Source organism: Ursus americanus, chromosome 6 (assembly GCF_024610735.1).
Source record: "Ursus americanus isolate L20-20 chromosome 6, mUrsAme1.1.p, whole genome shotgun sequence".
NCBI classification, from domain to species: Eukaryota; Metazoa; Chordata; class Mammalia; order Carnivora; family Ursidae; genus Ursus; species Ursus americanus.
In genome coordinates, this window is record NC_142132.1 from 32,091,425 (window position 1) to 32,110,504 (window position 19,080).

At 41.7% G+C, this 19,080-nt stretch overlaps 1 protein-coding gene and 1 pseudogene across 1 annotated transcript in view; both read right to left on the bottom strand.

The window, feature by feature from the left end:
- Positions 1 to 19,070, bottom strand: part of HELLS (helicase, lymphoid specific) — a 57,665-nt gene extending 38,595 nt beyond the window's left edge. The window contains exons 1-2 of the mRNA XM_045809932.2: positions 14,280 to 19,070; positions 224 to 3,316 (exon numbers count right to left, since the gene is read on the bottom strand). Coding sequence (XP_045665888.2) covers positions 224 to 254 — 31 coding nt within the window. The 5' untranslated portion in view covers positions 255 to 3,316; positions 14,280 to 19,070. The remainder of the gene's footprint in view (positions 1 to 223; positions 3,317 to 14,279) is intronic.
- LOC123800353 (large ribosomal subunit protein eL42-like) lies at positions 3,315 to 6,071 on the bottom strand (annotated as a pseudogene).
- Positions 19,071 to 19,080: the final 10 nt, after the last annotated feature.

Here is a 19,080-nt window from a genome sequence, read left to right on the forward strand (position 1 = left end):
GTCGACTAGTCGGGATGCTCGCGAAAATGCAGCCCCCCTGTGTAAAATCTCCTATATCGTGCACATATGTGTAATTCCGGGCGCCCTCCACAGTCTCTTGCGCTTCTTTCCTCAGTCTCTGCCCGGAGTCACTCTACCCACCAATCTCGGCTGCAGCCTCCATGCTGTCCCCCTCCCCCCCCGCCCGGACGCCGCCGCCCTGAAGGAGGGTCTCCTCACTCACCACCGCTGCTCGCGGGCCGCTGCGCCGGCATGGCTGGACCCACACTCCGGAACCCGGTCCTCGGCTCTCAGCGTCTACAACGCCGCGGACCGAAACCTCACAGCCACTGTCTGCCCAGCCTCCTCACCAAAACCCCGGCCAGGAAAAACGCGCGCTTCTAGTTCGCGGGAAAACGCCGTCATCTCGCGATACTTCGTGCGCCCCGCCCCGCCCCGCCCTCGAATCCCGGAGGCGCGAGATTTGGCGCAATTTAGCTTTCCTCAGAACCTACCCATGCGACAGTGAGCGATTACCTAGATGCCTATCCTGGGAAAACGGTTCTGCTGCAGAAGTCAGCTTTTAACTAGCTCTGTAACACTGGATGAGTGAGTCTGCCCACTGTGGAGCGCCCAGTTTCCTCACGTATTGGATGATGGTTCAGAACTACACTTTAGCAGCGCTCTTATTTGCAAGGCACCTTCACACACTGGCTGGTATCATTAAATCCCGCCAACCGGGGATCCTCTAGGCAGGAAATATGTAGGAGTATTCAGGTGAGGGTGTCAAAGACAAATATTGCCAATCTCACCATCCTTGGTGCACAGTGCACATTTTGGGTGAAAACTCCCCAAAATGACCCAGAAGAGAGCTCCGTTGTGGGTGAGATGGGAGGGAAAATTGCAAAGTAAGATTATGGCAGAGTTCAAGAAAAGTGTTTGAGGATAAGGGAGAACTGAATGTGGTGATAAAGCGAGCAGAATGGCCAGTAGAAAAGACAGATGATTCAAGAATAGACCAGGGGTGCTTGGGTGGCTCAGTAGGTTCAGTGACTGACTTGATTTCAGCTCCCCCATGATCTGAGGGTCATAGGATGAGCCCTGAGGCGGGCTCCCCACTCCAAGGGGAGTCTGCTTGAGATTCTCCCCTCTGCCCCTTCTTCTCCTTACCTGTGCTGGCTCTTTAAATTAAATAAATCTTAAAGAAAAAAAAAAAAGAAGAAGAAGAAGAAAAGTAGACCAATAACTGGCACTTGAATGGGCACCTGAAAGAAGAGACTGGACTTTTGTTACTGGGTTTTTACTTCAGCCAATAATTCCACCCTTTCTTTCTTGTCTGCAATCCCTTTCAATAAATTCCTTGGCTCCACTCCTCTTCTGGAAACTTGTGGTATACCTGCCTTGTTACCACCTGTTTCCTTCATTTCTGACTTGGGACAACTTTAAAAATTGTACAAAATTAAGGGCTTGCAACATACATAAATCATAAATATCTTCAGCAACCTTCATAACACTCTGAAATTAGTAGATTATTTGTATTCCTACATTGTAGGTGAAAAAACTGATGTTCAGAGACTGATTTGCCCAGCGGCTTATAGTCACTTTGTGATAAAACAGGAGCCAAACCCAGCCCTTTTGACTCCTACCTCAGTATTAAGATAAAATATAGCCTCAATTAATACTTATTCTTAAATCCCACCTCCTTCTAACCTAAGACAATAGCTATCAGTCTCACTTAACATTTTTTACTCCCCCAACCTATCCCCTAAAATTTCTTTCCCCCTACTTCTGAAACAAAGCTTTTCACGGGGTTTTCCCTTAATGTATTGAAAATCATATTGTTCCTTCTTTTGAACTCAATTGTGGCCCAGCTCCCAAAATCTGTCCTCTATTTGTTACTTTTTTCTATATACTTTGTTCTTGTAGCATCTGCTTTACAGGCTTCAATGATCAGCTCAAGGCTGACAACTTCCCTTCTAATTCCTGAGAGAGAGTAGGGAAGATTTGTCTAAATACACATGAGATGGAGTTCAAGGCAATTTCATCTGATTCTCAGAAGAAAGACAGCTCATCTAATATCTGGCCCCATACTAAGACAAGTACACTGCTGCATTTGTTTCCTAACACATTTGCCATTGTGCTGGCCTTCCCTCAGAGTGGCTGTTCAAAGTTTTGTTCACTCACTTTTATTTAAGGGCCTACATTTAAATGTCTCCTGGGTACCAGAAACATTTCTAGGAGCTGTACAGCAATGAACAAGACAGACAAGACCCCTATTTATATGGATCTTACATTTCAGGAGTTAAAGCGAGTAAGCATGTGTAGGAGGGGGTGTGTGAGGAGTACTCTGCAAGAATATTAGAATAGAGTGGTGTAAGAGTAACTGGGTAGTGACTTTAGACTGGGTAGTCAGGTATCCAAGAAAGTGACAGACATTTAAGCTAAGAATTGAATGTCAAGCAGCCAGCTAGCCCAGGGGAAGATAGTTGTAGAGGAGGAAAATTTTTCCCTTACCCTATGAGGTTCTTTTGACTGATCTATTAATTAAATTGACATACGACAGATTAAGAGGAAAAACACAAATTTAATTACTTACGTACATATAGGAGTCCCACAGAGTCAACGAGAGGCTCACCATAGGCAGGCAACTGAGGCTTATATGCCATTCTAAACTAAGAAGGGAAGGAAAACAATTCACAGAAAGATGGGAAGAGCAAATGTTTGGTAAACAAATGTTTGCCATGCCAGGCAGAGACAAAGGGGGATAGGGGGAATTCTAACAAGCAGGCCACCCAAATTCCTGCCAGTTTCCCACACCTAGTCCTTAATCTCTGTAATTGTTTCTGGTGATAGCTCTCTTCCTAGACCAGGTCCTCTATGTAAATTATTTTAAGCACTGAGGGGGGAGGTAAAAAAAAAAAACAAAACAAACAAACAAAAAAACCTTGACTCTTTTGGGCCTTAATTGGCTTTAGCTCAAAATAATCAGCATGCATTCTGGGGAGACTTGTTCTGACCACTTGTCTGAAACTTCCCTGGAAGTTTGCACACATTAAAAGCCGCGCTGGTTGGGGCACCTGGGTGGCTCAGTCGTTAAGCGTCTGCCTTCGGCTCAGGGCGTGATCCTGGCGTTATGGGATCGAGCCCCGCATCAGGCACCTCCACGAGGAGCCTGCTTCCTCCTCTCCTACTCCCCCTGCTTGTGTTCCCTCTCTCGCTGGCTGTCTCCATCTCTGTCAAATAAATAAATAAAATCTTAAAAAAAAAAAAAAAAAAAAAAAAAGCCGCACTGGTGGCCAAGGACAGAAGAATCAGGTGAGTAGCTGGGTGGTAAGATCTGTAAAGAGAGAAAAAAACAGAGTGAAGATGAACAAACAGAAAGGAACAAATCGAAGCACGATTCTCCACAACCCATTAAATCTGTCTCAATCCTGGGAATACATCAGTTCAATAAAATGGCTGTGCTTCATTTATCTGATGGATCTGATGGAAAGTGTTAATCTTCTCTTCCTCTAAAAAAAAAATTTTTTTTTTATTGAGGTAAAGTCCACATAACCTTTAGCACTTTAACAATTTTAAGTAATCTCTACCCCCAACATGGGGGGTTGAATTTATAACCCTGAGATCAAGAGTCCCATGCTCTACCGACCCAGCCAGGCAGGTACCCCTTTCTCTCCCTTTTTTTGACCATAAACTCAAGATTTTATTTTTTGCAGGGGCGCATGGTTGGCTCAGTCAGTTAAACATCTGACTCTTGGTTTTGGCTCAGGTCATGATCTGACTCAGTGCAGTCTGCTTGTCCCTTTTCCTCCAGCTGTTCTCTTCCCCTAGGCCCCTCACAAGCACATGTGCACACTAATAGATAAAATCTTGTAAAAAAAAAAAAAAAAAAGAGGATTTGCCTTCATAATAAAACAAAATATGAAGCTTAGAACTGTAACACATGGCCCTTTCCTCTTCCTATCTCCTGCCAGTTCAAAATGTTTGCCTCTCTTATTAGCCAGCATTCTGTTAGATCTGCAGTTGGGTGCAACCCATTCAAGCCTCAGCACAACCTTCTTTGTAGTTTTAGCCTTTTTTTCTAGAAAATTGGCTTAGTCTGCCCACCATAGCTACTCTCCTTCTTGTCATGCTGCTGCTTTCCCTGGACACATAGAGAATCCTTGCTCTTCTTATACCATATTACTTCGTGGGTTTGGTGCTTGCCACACTTCTTACAGAAAGTCCAGTGGGTTTTAGGAAGGTTCACCATGTTTGTAAGAGCACTAATGGCATGGAAAGAAAGGAATTGGGCTGGAAATGAAAGTATTAATATTCTCTCTTAATAGACATAAGTTAGACACTATTTGTCCTGTCTCATTTACACAGAAGCAGCATTTTTCACCAATGACTGCACAAGCTCCTTCTTGTTGAGCTTCAGTGTGCCTAGAGCACATCAATTTTGGAGTACTGCAGAGGCTAAGCTATTACCTTCTGACGGGAGTATTTTCAACGTTTGCATAGTGGTATTGAACTCTTGTTCTATTACCACGGAGAGATTTAAGCTCGTCTTTTTCAAGTCATAAATGATAAAACTGGGGAATAAGGTCCTTAACACTGAAATGAACTTGGGAGTGTCAGTACACAAGTGTGTTCCCATGACTTCTTGCCTAGCATGTTTATGTGGCATGGCCTTATAAACAAAGGAGCCCAAGTTTGCAATTCAGCTGGCATTTAAGATGGAGTATCTGGTGAGAAAGGAGCCAGGTATGAGTCCCATGGTCCTGACCATTTATTTAAGTGGGAACCCTGTAATAAATTTTGTTGCCACATAAGATAAAAAGGCCAGAGTGATTCACAGACAAGGTCAGAGTGGAATCTGTAATTTTCCAGATCTGGAACATCCCATGACCTTTGCTACTAGTACTGTTAGCATCATACATCTTTACTTTCCATGTACTCCTGCCAGTTTGTAAGTACAGAACAAGTTGCAAAATACCTGCTATAGGAGGTCTGAAGTCTGGCTTTGGCAGCTATAAAGCTTGGTTTTGTCACCTGGCCAAGAGTTTAGATTTTTGATCCACCCATATATAGTTTGGAATATTGGCCAGTCTAGTCAGGGGAGCAGCTAAGATACCCCAAGTTGTACAAGGATGGATTGTGAACCATCCAAAACATTTGGTGATTTGCCAAACATCTGTGCTGTAGAAGGTTGTGCCATCTCCTTGACAGGTTTGAAGATACCATTTATGGAATCAAACCACAGGGTTTGATTGTAATACTGTCCTCCTATATCATCCAGGAAAGGTCCAGTGACATCCTTTTTTGATACAAAGGGAAGGTTTTTTGCCTATTGTGTTTATCTGGGCAAGGAATAGTCCTTGAACTTTTTTTTTTTTTTTTTTTTTTTTAAGATTATACAGAGAGAGAGAGGGTGCAAGCAGAGCAGAGGGAGGAGTCAGAGGGGTAGGGAGAAGGAGGGGGAAAGAATCCCAAGCAGACCCTGTGCTGAGCATGGAGCCTAACGTGGGACTTGATCTCACAACCCAGAAATCATGACCCAAGCTGAAACCAAGAGTCAGACACTTAACCGACTGAGCCACCCAGGTGCTCTGTCCTTGAGCTTCTACAGAGGTTTTCCTGGGTCCAAATAACTGACAGAAGAAGAGGCAGAAATTAGTCGTGGATACCTTACCCTGTCATACATTCATCTTCCATACTTAGTTCACCGCATATTCACAGTGATAGGAATGAAAAATATTCAGATTCTTTTGCACGATGTACATGTTAGACATAATCAAAAGTCATACTGATTAGTTAACATGATCAGGGTTTGGTAAACTGACATAAGGGTATGCCTGAGGGGCGCCTGGATGGCTCAGTCGGTTAAGTGACTCAGGCCATGATCCTGGAGTCTAGGGATTGAGTCCCACATGGGGCTCCCTGCTCAACAGGGAGTCTGCTTCTCCCTCTGACCCTATCCCTTCTCATGCTCTCTCTCGTTCTCTCATTCTCTCGCTCTCAAATAAATAAAATCTTTAAAAAAAAGCACTCTCCAGTCAGCTTTCTAATAAATGATGAATAAATGAAAAGTGTTCATTAATGAGACAAGGTAGCATTGTGTGTGTGTGTGTGTGTGTGTGTGTGTGTAGCGAGTCTTAAAGGATGGAGGGGTACAGGTGAAAGAGAAGTTTCTTGATCTGTGATGACAGGAAAGGCTGCCTACTTTTTAAAGATCTATTTATTTGAGAGAGAGAGAGCTCACGGAGTGGGGGCAGAGAGAATCTTAAAGAGATTCCTTACTGAGTGTGGAGTCCAATGTGGGGCTCGATCTCACAATCCTGAGGTCAAGATCTGAGCTGAGATCAAGAGTTGGACACTTAACCAACTGAGCCTCAAGGCCTCCTTCTTGATGCTGTCTACTTCTGGGGCCTGGGAATTGACCCTGGAAATCCTTAACTTAAAGTTCCCTGTAGGATTGTCTCCTAATTGTCTTGAGAGAAATATTCTGGATCTATTTTGGTGTGGCTTGCGTGAATCCAGGAGGATGTTTCTTTTATTTTGATGACTGGTAGCAGTACTTCATAAGGTCCTTCCCATCAAGATGACAGTACTTGTTTTCTTCTAAAGACTTTGATGTACATCCAATCTCATGGATGAAAGGGATGGCAAGGCTTGTCAGTTGGTAGAGGCTATGCCTCTTACCTGTTGGTGATATGCTTCAAGTATACTAGTTAGGTGTTGTATATAGTTAGTCGCAGTATCGAATTGTTCTCTTGAGTTTTCATAATGCTCACTTAACCCAAGAATGGAAAGTTTAGAGATTACAGTAGGCACTGGACAACCAACACTATTTCAAAAGGGGTCAATCCATGTCTCCTAGTCAGAGTATTCCAGATCTTTATAAGGGCCAAGGGTAATGCTTCTGGCCATTTAAATCTAGTTTCTTGACATATCTTTCCTAGAGTCCTTTTTATATCTGATTTTTACATTCTACTTGCCCTAATGGCTGAGGATGATAGGGAGTATGAAATTTTAACTAGTACCTGAGTCTTTATAGCAAGTAGTTAATCTCTGCTATAAAATGAGTTCCTTGGTCTGATTCTACCCATAAAGGAATACCAAAACAAGGAATAACCTCAGTTACTAATTTCTTAACTACTGTGTGGCATCAACTCATCTAATTAGATAGCATTCAGTCTATCCACTTATTATGTAAACAATAATCTAACAATGAGAATAGCTGAAAACTACAGGCAAATTTATAAAATCCATTTGGAGTGCCACAAAGGACAGTGTAAACCTAGGAGATCTTCCTGAGGTACACAGGCATACCTCAGAGATATTGTGGTTTCAATTCCAGACACCCACAATAAAGCATATATCACAATAGAGCAAGTCAAATTAATTTTTTGGTTTTCCAGTGCACATAAAAGTCATGTTTATGCTATACTGTAGTTCTATTAAATGTGCAATAGTGTTATGTCTAAGAAAAGCAATCTGCATACCTTAATTGAAAATATTTCATTGCTAAAAAAATACTTTATTGTTAAAAAATGCTAACCATCATCTGAGCTTTCAGCAAGGTGTAATCACTGATCACAGATCACCATAACAAATATAATAATGAAAAAGTTTGAAACATTGTGAGGATTACCAAAATGTGACACAGCGACAGGAAGCAAGCAAATACTGTTAGAAAAATGATGCAGATAGACTTGCTCGACACAGGGTTGCCACAAACCTTGTTTGTAGCGGCACCTGGGTGGCACAGCGGTTAAGCGTCTGCCTTCGGCTCAGAGCGTGATCCTGGTGTTCTGGGATCGAGCCCCACATCAGGCTCCTCTGCTGGGAGCCTGCTTCTTCCTCTCCCACTCCCCCTGCTTGTGTTCCCTCTCTCTCTCTCTCTCTCTCTCTCTCTCTCTCTCTCACTGGCTGTTTCTCTCTCTGTCAAATAAATAAATAAAATCTTAAAAAAAAAAAACTTTGTTTGTAAAAATAATGCGATATCTGCAAAGTACAATAAAGCGAAGTGCAATAAAACAAGGTATGGCTATACTGATTTCTTCCAGAAATTTGGTGAGATGTGTAAGTGGTGCACTGGGAAATAATTTAGTCACAAGTTTTGTGGAAACCAGGGCAAAACCAATTGTTTTTAGTTCCTTAACTATCCCCCATCTGCACACGTCTCATTTGGTGGGAGATAAACACAAGCCAAAAGGTCAAAGGAGAAGGGGCTACAGGAAGTATGTTTGGCCCAATGTATAACCCCTCAGGTAATTGTTTGGCACTCTTTTGCATCTATCTGTTTTTTTTTTTCAGATTGTGGGGCATTTGCCTATTAACATTAGTTAATAATGTCAGCCAGGGATAAAAGCAGGTTTAAAAATTGAGTAGAGGATGGGGCGCCTGGGTGGCACAGTCGTTGAGCATCTGCCTTCGGCTCAGGGCGTGATATCAGCGATCTGGGATCGAGCCCCACGTCAGGCTCCCTGCTCTGTGGGGAGCCTGCTTCTTCTTCTCCCACTCCCCCTGCTTGTGTTCCCTCTCTCACTGTCTCTCTGTCAAATAAACTGACCAGAAGAAGAGGCAGAGTGATATTTTGTTAGGTAAAATCTTTAAAAAATAAAAAAATAATAATAAAAAAATAAATACTGAGTGGAGAAAGGATGGAGGGAGGGTTCATTTGGAGTGGCATATTTATTAGCTCTATCAGCTAATGAATGTTCCTAATGACTTATTAGTCTCCTCAGTGTGGGCTGAATAGTGAACAATGGTAATTTTAGAAGAGAGGTGAATAGTGTAATTGAGCAACAATTATATGCCCACTAGCAATAGGAATATGTTAAAAGTTAAGAATCCATGGGACTTCCAAATTGTGCCAACAGCACGGCAGACACCAAAAGTCTATCTGGAGTCTGTAAATAATGGCAGTTTTCCCTTTTGCCAATGTGCAAGCTCTAGTAACAGCTGTGAGTTTGGCAGATTGGGCTGATTTTACAGCAGGCAGAAATGCTTCAAGTACTTCATGTGAGGAAAACAGAACATAACTAGTTATTATGTTTCCCTGGAAATTTCTTGTATAGGTTCTATCACAAAATAGAAGTACATCTAGGTTGTTCAAAGGGGTATCTAAGAGGTCCTCTTGTCGCTATGAGATCATTTCTACAGTTGCAATGCAATGATGTGGAATGGAGTGGGGCTCTCCATCATCAGGGAGGGGTAGTAAAATACCTCAGCTGTTACAATGAGGCCACTTGGCTGGCTCAGTTGGTAGAGCATAAGACTCTTGATCTTGGGGTCTTGAGTTCAAGCCCCATGTTGGGCATAGAGCCTCCTTAAAAAAAAACTTGTTGGGGCACCTGGCTGGCTCAGTCAGTAAAGCATGTGACTCTTGATCTCAGGGTTGTGAGTTTGAGTCCCACATTAGGGGTAGAGATTACATTAAAATTTTTTTTACAAAAATAAAATCTTTAAAAATGTTACAATGACATAAGATAATAAAAGGGTTGGCCAAAGGAGCCTGTTCATAAGTGGTTGTCACGTGTAGAAAGATGCTAGGTCTTACGAACTTCTAAGACGGCAGACACAGAATGGCAAACAGAGGTGAATGAGGGAGCCTAATGTTAAGCCTACTGGGCTTGTCAATCAAGGTGGCAGCTGCGGCTGTTGCAATACAAACATGGGGGTATACACGATGCCACAAGATCTAACTGGCATGAGAAATATGTCATAGGACGTATCTGGGAGGCAAAAGATTGTTCTAGAATACCTGCAGCAATCTTGTTATTTTGATGGCAGTACAGATTAAAAGGTTTGTCAAAACTAGGTAAACTAAGAGCTAGGGGTATGGACAATGTTAATTTTAAGGCTTTAAAGGTTAGTGCCTCTGAAGGCCAGGAGTGGACAAAATTGACTCAAAGCATTTTGGGGTGATTTTTAAAAAGTTTAAGTAATCACTACATCCAACATGGGGCTTGAACTCATGACCTGGAAATCAAGAATCAGATGCTCCTCTGACTGGGCCAGCCAGGTGCCCCTTGGGGTGAGGATTTGAGTGCTCTGAGATATCTCATGTCTTCAGTAGGTCATAGCTGTTTGAACCCACTGAAGTCTCGATCTGGAGGCTCTGCGGCCTTGTTTAGCTAGTGCATTTAGGAGAATGAGTAAGTCTGTAAGAGCTCCCTGCCTACTTTGATGACAAAGAAAAAGGTCATCAATATACTGAACAAGAGTGGAAACTTGAGGGAAGGCTACAGAATCCAAGTCAGCTTTAAGGACCTGGGAAATCAGTGAAGGGGATTCACAATATCCCTGAGGTATGGAAGCCCACGTTAACTGTCTCCCTCTAACAGTAAAAGCAAAGAGAAATTGTGAGTCAGTATGCAAAGGGATTGAAAGGAAAGCCGAGCAGAGGCCAATTACTATACATCAGGCTGCATCAGCAGGAATTAAGGTTAAGAATAGTAGCTGGGTTAGGGACTACAGGATTGGGAGGAATTATAAAAGATTTTACAGCTCTTAGGTGTGTACAAATCGATGTTTGGTTCCTACCTGAGTCAAATTTACCTTCTTTCTTTACTGACAAGATTGGAGTGTTACAGGGTGAGGAAGTAAAGACAAATATACCCTGCTGCAAAGGAGATCTATTATAGGTCCAATTCCTCACTGAGTCTCTGGGAAGAGGATATTGGGCTTGTACATATGTACATACGTATGTATATATTTACTTACTCACTCAAACTCACAACCCCAAGATTGCAAGTCGCATGCTCCACTGACTGAGCCAGCCACGCGCCCCAACTGAGATATCTTTTAGACACTCATCCTCTTCAGAGGAACTTAAATTGAGATGAGTTTCCAATAAGCAAAGTAGGAAATTTGGGGTTTGGTTTGAGGATAGGGAAATAAAAATGCCTTTCTTACTATATTTTATAGTGGCATTACATTTACATAAGAAACCTCCACCTGAAAGGTATGCTGGTGAGGAGTTGGGAGACCAGAAAAGCATGACTGGGGGCACCTGGGTGGCTCAGTCAGTTAAGCATCTGCCTTCTGCTCAGGTCATGACCTCAGGGTCCTGGGATCAAGCCCCACACTGGGCTCCCTGCTCAGCGGGGAGTCTGCTTCTCCTTTTCCCTCTGCCATTGCCCCCCCCCAAATCGTTAATGCTCTCTCTGCCTCTCTCTCACTCTCAAATAAAATCTTAAAAAAAAAAACAAAAACACATGATGGCTGTGAAGAGTGCCTAAAGATATTGGGGTAAGCTGGGATAGAGGCAGTGAAATAGGTTGCCCAGGGACTCCTATAGCCTGAATAGACTCAGAGGTGACAGGTACGGATAAATTCTCTGAGCAGATTGTGGAGAAAGGTACACCACTCTCAATTAAGAAATCCAATTCCCTTGGGGCACCTGAGTGGCTCAGTTGGTTAAGCATCTGCCTTTGGCTCAGGTCATGATCCCAGAGTCCTGGGATTGAGTTCCACATGGGGCTCCCTGCTCAGTGGGGACTCTGCTTCTCCCTCTCCCTCTGCCCCTCCCCTCTGCTTATGCTCTCTCTCAAAATAAATAAATAAAATCTTAAAAAAAAAATCCAATTCCCAATCCTCTATTTTAGGTTGAATGGCAGACTCTGGGGTGTAAGAATCAGCTGACTTGTCATTTGAGAGGGAACTGTCCCACAGGAGGAGAAAAACCTTCTGGGGGTGATAGGGTCTAGGGAGATTGTTTCTGCTCCTTAAATTTTCCTTTCTCTTACACGCAGGACAATTTTTCTTCCAGAGTTTCTCCTTGATTTTTTTACAGTATCTGCAACTGTATGGAGGCAAATGGGGAGGGCTCCAAGTAGATTTTGAGTTACTCTCAGAGTCATGCTTTTGCTTTTTTGAAGATTCAAGTTGCAAAGCAAGAATTGTTGCTTTTACATTTCCTCTTGTATCCTTTTCTTTTAATTTTTTTTTAAGTTAGCTCTACAGCCAAGGTGGGGCTAGAACTCACAACCCCGAGATCAAGAGTCACATGGTCTACCAACCGAGCCAGCCAGGCACCCCTTCTCTTATATTCCAGTAAGTTATTTTCAAAGAATTGTGTAGCTGCCTCCCTTATCACCCTCAGCGATTGGCAGGACCGCCGTGCTTTTTTTATACTAGGGAGAAAATTTCCCACTAAAGCAGAAATTAAAAGATTTCCATGTTCTGGGGCTTCTGGGTTCAAGGCAGTATGCTTTTGGAAAGTCTGTACAAAGCGTTCAAGAAAGGTCTTTGCTCTCCTTCCTGAGTGCAAAATTCAACCTCAGATCAGTTCACTTTGTGGGGGGGAGGTAGTCTCCAGTATTGCTCCTATCAAGCCTTGAATACCAGCCTCCAGCTGAGCCATTTCCCGGTCATTTATAAGAGGGGCTGGAAGAAATTCCGGCCATCTGTTTCCTCTGTATGTGGGGTTTTCCCCAGGGGGCTGTCTGGCTTGTCTGATAACTACAGTACAATCAGAGACTGGTTACAGAGACCTGGAAAGTAGGAGGAGCTATAAGGAACAGCAAAGAGAGCCCTACCCCCCTTCTCAGGTGCTTGTGCTAAGTTAACTTCCTAGCTTTTAGTATTTATGTGAGTAACCTGAATATCCTGGGCCTGGAGATCAGGCCAGAGTGCTCTTTGTAAACCTTGCAAATAAAGGAAAGTGAAAACAGGCAGCTGGGTATTTAAGGGATTTTCTGGAGAAACTGGAGAAGTTTTAGGATCTAAGAAAACTGGCTGAGGAGAGGGAGTAGGGCTTTGGGAGGAGGGGCTTGGACCCAGGCCCCAGAGATCCAAAAGATCTGAAGGGTCAGGGACAGAAAGTTGGACATAAAAGTGTTTATAAGAGGAAAGAGAAGGGAGGAGTTAAATAAGACGTGGTTTTTAATTTTTGTTTTAAGTTCGATTTCTGTTCTTTCCTCTTACTAAGGGAATCCCCAAGGCTAGCCATTATACTTCTTTGTGTCCTCTTTTCAATTTGGTCTTCCCATAGGTACCAGTTAAGACAGTTGTTTGGATGAGAGCTTTCTAAAAACTTTTCAGATGTAAAAGTTTTTGTGGTTCAAGAAATCCATCACCTGGCCATTGATGAGTAAGACCTACAATGGTATATTTATTCTAAAAGCAACTCAATTCAATAAGCCTTTTTGTGGAAAGACCCAGAGGCAACTTTTGGGATCAGAATAAATTTTTACCATGAACACAACAGGCATCCCTGGAGTGGGTGAAGATGTGGCCCCCATGATCCAAAAAGTTCACTCCAAAGATAGTCTAGGAAAGTAAAGCCCCTCAGCAAAGGGTTACAGGCATTAAGAATTGTGCAGTGAAAAGAATGTCTTCGTTGCCTCCAGTCACAGACCCACTAATCTGTGACATGGGGCAGGCACTACTGGAATGGGATTTTTTCTAGCACCAACAAAACAATGAGGATTGAGATGACAAAAGCCCCTTATGATAAGCTCCCCTAAAACTGGCACAGTCAGAGAACGCTGCTTGTGACTGTGTGACTGGGGATTGCAGTCGATTCAACTGGCCACCAAGATGCACACTGGTAAATGCACCTTCCAGTTGTCCAAGACCAGAGACTATATTCTCACTAGTCACAAAGCCAAGCTTTCAAGACACAGAACAAGACAAAAGGAAAACTTCCATCTGGTTTTTCTCATATGGTTTTTAGCAGCTTTAGCTAAATCCTTGGGTCTCTTGGAGCCAGACTAATACCTAAGGAGGATGTGCTGCTGGGTTGGGGATTGTACGGTGTGTACCTTGTTGCATGGATATTTTCTTGAGGTTGGCAGTTGACCTGGTGTCAATGCAACCTGTTCAGTGACCAGCTTATCCTCCTAACACATGTGTCTCTGAGTTAGGTGGTGAGCACTCTAACAGCTCTTAAGTGCTCAACCCATGCCCACCAATTTTGCAGCTTTGGCTTCAAAGATGTCCCTTAGCAAGAGCCTTTACCTCATGTGCCCACAGACCACAGTAAAGTTTGTCTACACAGACGCTGGTCTGGTGAGGACTGTGAACTCGCAAGTCTGTAAGGCTGGCTTGAACACCTGACTTATAAGGCCTATGCCAGAGACAGATGGAGACAAAGAAAAACAGTGACCATCTCTGGGAGGAAAAGGATCAATAAAAATCAAGAGTACTCATAATAAATCTTTACCAGAGTTGCTATACCCAAGGAACTAGTTCCACAAATATCTCCTCCTGCTAATCTAAATTTAGAAAAGGAAAAGAAAGGACTCTTGCTTCCACCAGACCCTGCAGGCAAAGACCTGGGAGACTGATGTGGTAAGAATTCTTACCTTCTGCCAGCTTTTTTTCAGAGGTCCCAGGATCTCTCAGCTGTAGCAGCCTCAGCGTGAGCACTGTCCAGCCAGTGAAGTTTTTCCCTTTGTGGTAGCCAACTGTAGGGGAAGAGAAATCTTTCTTCTACCTCTTTAAGTTCTTTTATCTGGTCTATTAATCAAATTGACATATGACAGATTAACAAAAGAAAAACAAATTTAATTACTTACATACATACAGGAGCCCCACAATGAAAACAAGAGGTTCCTCAACAGTCAGGCAAGTGAGGCTTATATGCCACTTGAGTTACAAAGAAGGGGACAGGGTCTGGGACTTCAATGGGAAGGAAGACAATGCACATGAAAAAGTGAAGAACAAAGTTTGGTAAACAAATGTTCGCCAGGCCATGCACAGGGAAGCAGACACAGAGAGAACTTTGAACAAACAGGCCCTACCCAGCTTACCAGCTTACCACATCTAGTCCATATTCTTTGTGACTATCTTTGGTGATATTTCTCTTCCTGGACCAGCCCCTCTATACTTTCAGGCAGTTGAGGGGGAACCTAAAAAACTCTTCTTGAGTCTTTTGGACCTTAAATGTCTTCAGCTCAAAATAATCAGCATGCAAAATTGGCACATTCTGGGGAGACTTGTTTTGAACCCCTCACTGAAGTCCAAGCAGAAGCTATTGCTAGTGCAAAGAGACTGAAGCAAGAACAAGCTTGGGCATGTTTGAGTATTAGAAGGTGGCCAGTACGACTGAACCACAGTTGGCAGGGGAGGGTGGGACACAAAAGTCGGGGTAGACTGTCCAGATGAGGCGCTGATATTTACTTCTATGATGTGACAGTCATTATTTTTCCCACCTGCATAAAATGTCTTCCTCTCCTAGAAATCCTTTTTATATTAATGGTTTTGCTCATCCACCCAATCGTAGAAGTGGGGGGGGAAAACCCCAAAATCAAAAAACAAAACCATGTTCCCGCTTGCTTACACTAGGTGGCCCCACTTCCTGCCTACCTCCCAAAGTAAATAATAGCTAGAGTCAGAATTCCCCTTCCAGATTCCCAGCACCAAATTTACGAACCTGCCTTCATCGGAACACCTTTTCCACTTTCCCTTATGTCATGCTCTGCATCCATTTCCCTGCAGCCTGTTCTTAGATTACATATTATCCCATTCTCTATTTCTTAAACCTCTACTGAATATCTTCCATTAATATTTAAATACTTAATTCACTCCCATCTTAAAAAAAGAAAAAGGCAACCTCCTTTTTTCCCACCAGCTATTTACTATCTGCTTTCTCTTTCCCTTTACAGCTAACTTCAGAATTATTTACACTAGCAATCTTATTTCCTTGTCTCCCACTGATTCCTCAACCATTTGTCTGGCTGCTATACTTAACACACACCAAACTACCTAGAGAAATCAATGATCTACACACTGCTAAATTTAACGGGCATGTCTCAGTCCTCGTCTCAACCTCACTGTCACCTTACACTAGCTATCACTCCTTTATGGAAACATGCTTGTCCCCTGTTTTTTTCTGACCCCAACACTCTGCTGATATTCCTATTTCTGACATCTATTAGTTCACTCTCTTCTACCCAACCTTTAAATGCTGAACCTTCATTCTGAATGAACCAGAAATATTATGAGTTGGGTTTCTAGCTACATGCATAATGTAACATAATTATATATATAATTTATTTATTTGACACAGAGAGAGGCAGCAAGAGAGGGAACACAAGCGGGGGGAGTGGGAGAGGGAGAAGCAGGCTTTCCCCTGAGCAGGGAGCCCGATGCGGGGCTCAATCCCAGAACGCCGGGATCATGACCTGAGCCGAAGGCAGACGCTTAACGACTGAGCCACCCAGGTGCCCCGTGTAACAGATGTATTTTAAATGAAAGGTAGGTTCACTGAGGAATAGCCTAAAATAAAAACAATCCATTCATCCATATCTACCATGACTATTGCCAAGCACTACTTTGGATACTACCAATTCAGTGGTAAACAAAGACAGTGTTTCTGACCTGAGTTTACACTGTAGTGGAAATAACAAACATACAAAACAATGTCTAGTAGTGATGAGTGACAGATACTAGAAAGAAATACAAAGCAGAGTAAGGTCATGAGAATGATAGAGGATGGATATTTACAGAAGGTCCAACTCTGAGGAAGTGACATGAAGCAGGGACCTGAATGAAAAGAACATAAGCCATACAAAGACCTAGGTAAAGAGCATTTCGGAGGGAACAGCAAGAGTAAAAGCCCTTAGATATTAAGCAGATAGGTTGTTGGCAGATTGAGAAATGGCAAGAGATCCGGAGGTCTGCAGTACAGTTAATGAGGTTGAGTGGTGGTTGAAATTGTAGAGACAGGCAGAGACCAGAACAGATAGGACCTTGTAGAGCACTGTAAAAGAGTTTGGATTGTTATTATTAGGAATGTCACTAGAGGGTCTTGAGCAAGGAGATTTCATTTGCATTTTTAAAATTTATTTGACAGAGAGAGCACAAGCAGGGGGAGAGGCAGAAACAGGCTCCCAAACTGAGCAAGGAGCCTGATGTGGGGCTCAATCCCAGGACCCTGGGATCATGACCTGAGCTGAAGGCAGACACTTAACGAAGTCAGATGCTTAACTGACTGAGCCATCCAGGGACCCCCTTGATTTGCATTTTTAAAAGAGTAAAACAGGGTGCCTGGGTGGCTCAGTCGGTTAAGTGTCTGCCTTCAGCTCAGGTCACGATCCCAGGGTCCTTGGATCGAGTCCCAAATAGAATCGGGCTCCCTGCTCAGTGGGGAGCCTGTTTCTCCCTCTCCCTTTACCCCTCCCCACTGCTCCCGCTCGCTCTCTTTCGTATAAATAAAATCTTAAAAAAAAAAAAAGAAAAGAAAAACATGTAGTCTAATTAAAAGTTTGATGGGATAATATGTAATCTAAGAATATTTTCAAGGGCTCACATAAATGGCCTTAAAAATCAAATCAGAAGAAGTATTAAAGTAATGAGAAATCCCCTTTCTACACTAAAATTTATTTAAAATCACTTGGTTTACTTTAAGAAATGAACAAACCCTATCATTCAAACACTTTCCAATTTATCTTCTCACTTTCAAAGTCCAAACACAGGCACTCCACATATAATCTATAAGGTTTTAATCAAGTCAATACTTCCTTTTCAAAGTTTCTTAATGATACAGATACTAAAATTAAAAGCCTTGGGATTTATGTAATAATCAAAATAGATAATTTACTTACAATATTGATTATCAATATTGCCTAGAACAGGAAAAACTGAAGCTTCACTTTCTGCTTTTATAATACCATTACGTACAGTATTCTGCCTGAAGATGAAAAATGAGAACATATATACAATATTGTCAATTTTATATCTGTATTAGTTTACATTTACATTTTTATTATAAAATTGATTTTCCAAACAACGCAATAGTACAAAAGTCATTTTAAATAAAATCATGAAGGTACTGTTTACACAAATGTTCAACAAATAAAACACTTTGTAATGCAATTTTTTTAAAAGTCAAAACTTCTTTCTGGTATTTATTAGAAAATAAACCCAACCCATAGAATGAAATGAAAATAGTAAAACCTTATTAATTGGAATTGAGGGCAGATAAATATGAATGGTAGAATGTTTGGAAAGAAATGCAATTTTGCTAACTTCCTAAGCTTTGCAATTTTATTTAGCCTATCAAAATATTAAGAGGCAGTGTTTAGCAGGGCTTAGCAAACATTCCTTTCATTTAAAGTACCAAGTAATTCACTTCTACTGCAATTACACTGTTAGTAAACAAACAATATTTTTAAAGGGCCAGATTTTCTTCTCTCTCTGAAGTCATTAGTTTCCCTGAAATCTTCTATTTTAATTTTTGTTTTTACATGTTGTAAAGCAGTGTAGTTCTAATTAATGAAGTTTTACTATATCTGGGAATTCATATTTTAGACACTGCTTTGACATCAAAATAGTATGAATTTGATAGAAAAACCACTTTTCCCCAGCGGTAAGACTTTGTTTTCTGACACTGTATATGTCAACTAGTCATGGCAAATTAAAAGCTGATTTCCCAATACTAGTTGTCTCACGTTTTTTTGCCTCTTTTACACCCATCTCTGCTGTCTGATTATGCTCATGGAATACAAAATAGTTTTATCCACTCAAAAATAAGAAAAATCAAAATAAACCATATGGCATTATGAATATAAATTATTCCATGATTATATGCTTCAGTATTATACCGTCCAACAGTATAGACTCTAAAACGCTGACTGCTCTGGATAAAAACAGCATCAATTCCTAAGCTACAATGAAGGCTGTTACCCTGAAGTCAGAGGTTTGAAAATCTCAATGCCCTTTTGCAAATGTTACCTAGTTTTTGTAAAATCAAACAAATATACCCAAACCAATAACATCATATGAAGATCATCACTACAAAAGAAATCAGCAAAAATTATGATTACGTTCTATGACTTTTAGAAAACTATGCTAGTTACTTGGATTTTCTAAATAGCGCTTGAATAATACAACGTATACCTGAGCTGAAAGGACAAAGAAGAAACTATATATATACTTATGTTTATATAAAACAAATGAAACATATTATACATATTAAATTTCACATAATCTTGAAGGTTTTAGGAAAACTTATTTTTTAATTGAAAATACACTTTAACCAAAAAAAAACCCTGTCATATACTGGCCATGTTGAATAACCCTATACTGCCTGTATAGGAGGTACAAAGGAAGATACAGGATAATATCGAGCTGCCAGCACTATAAGTCTCAAGAGGCTGAAGG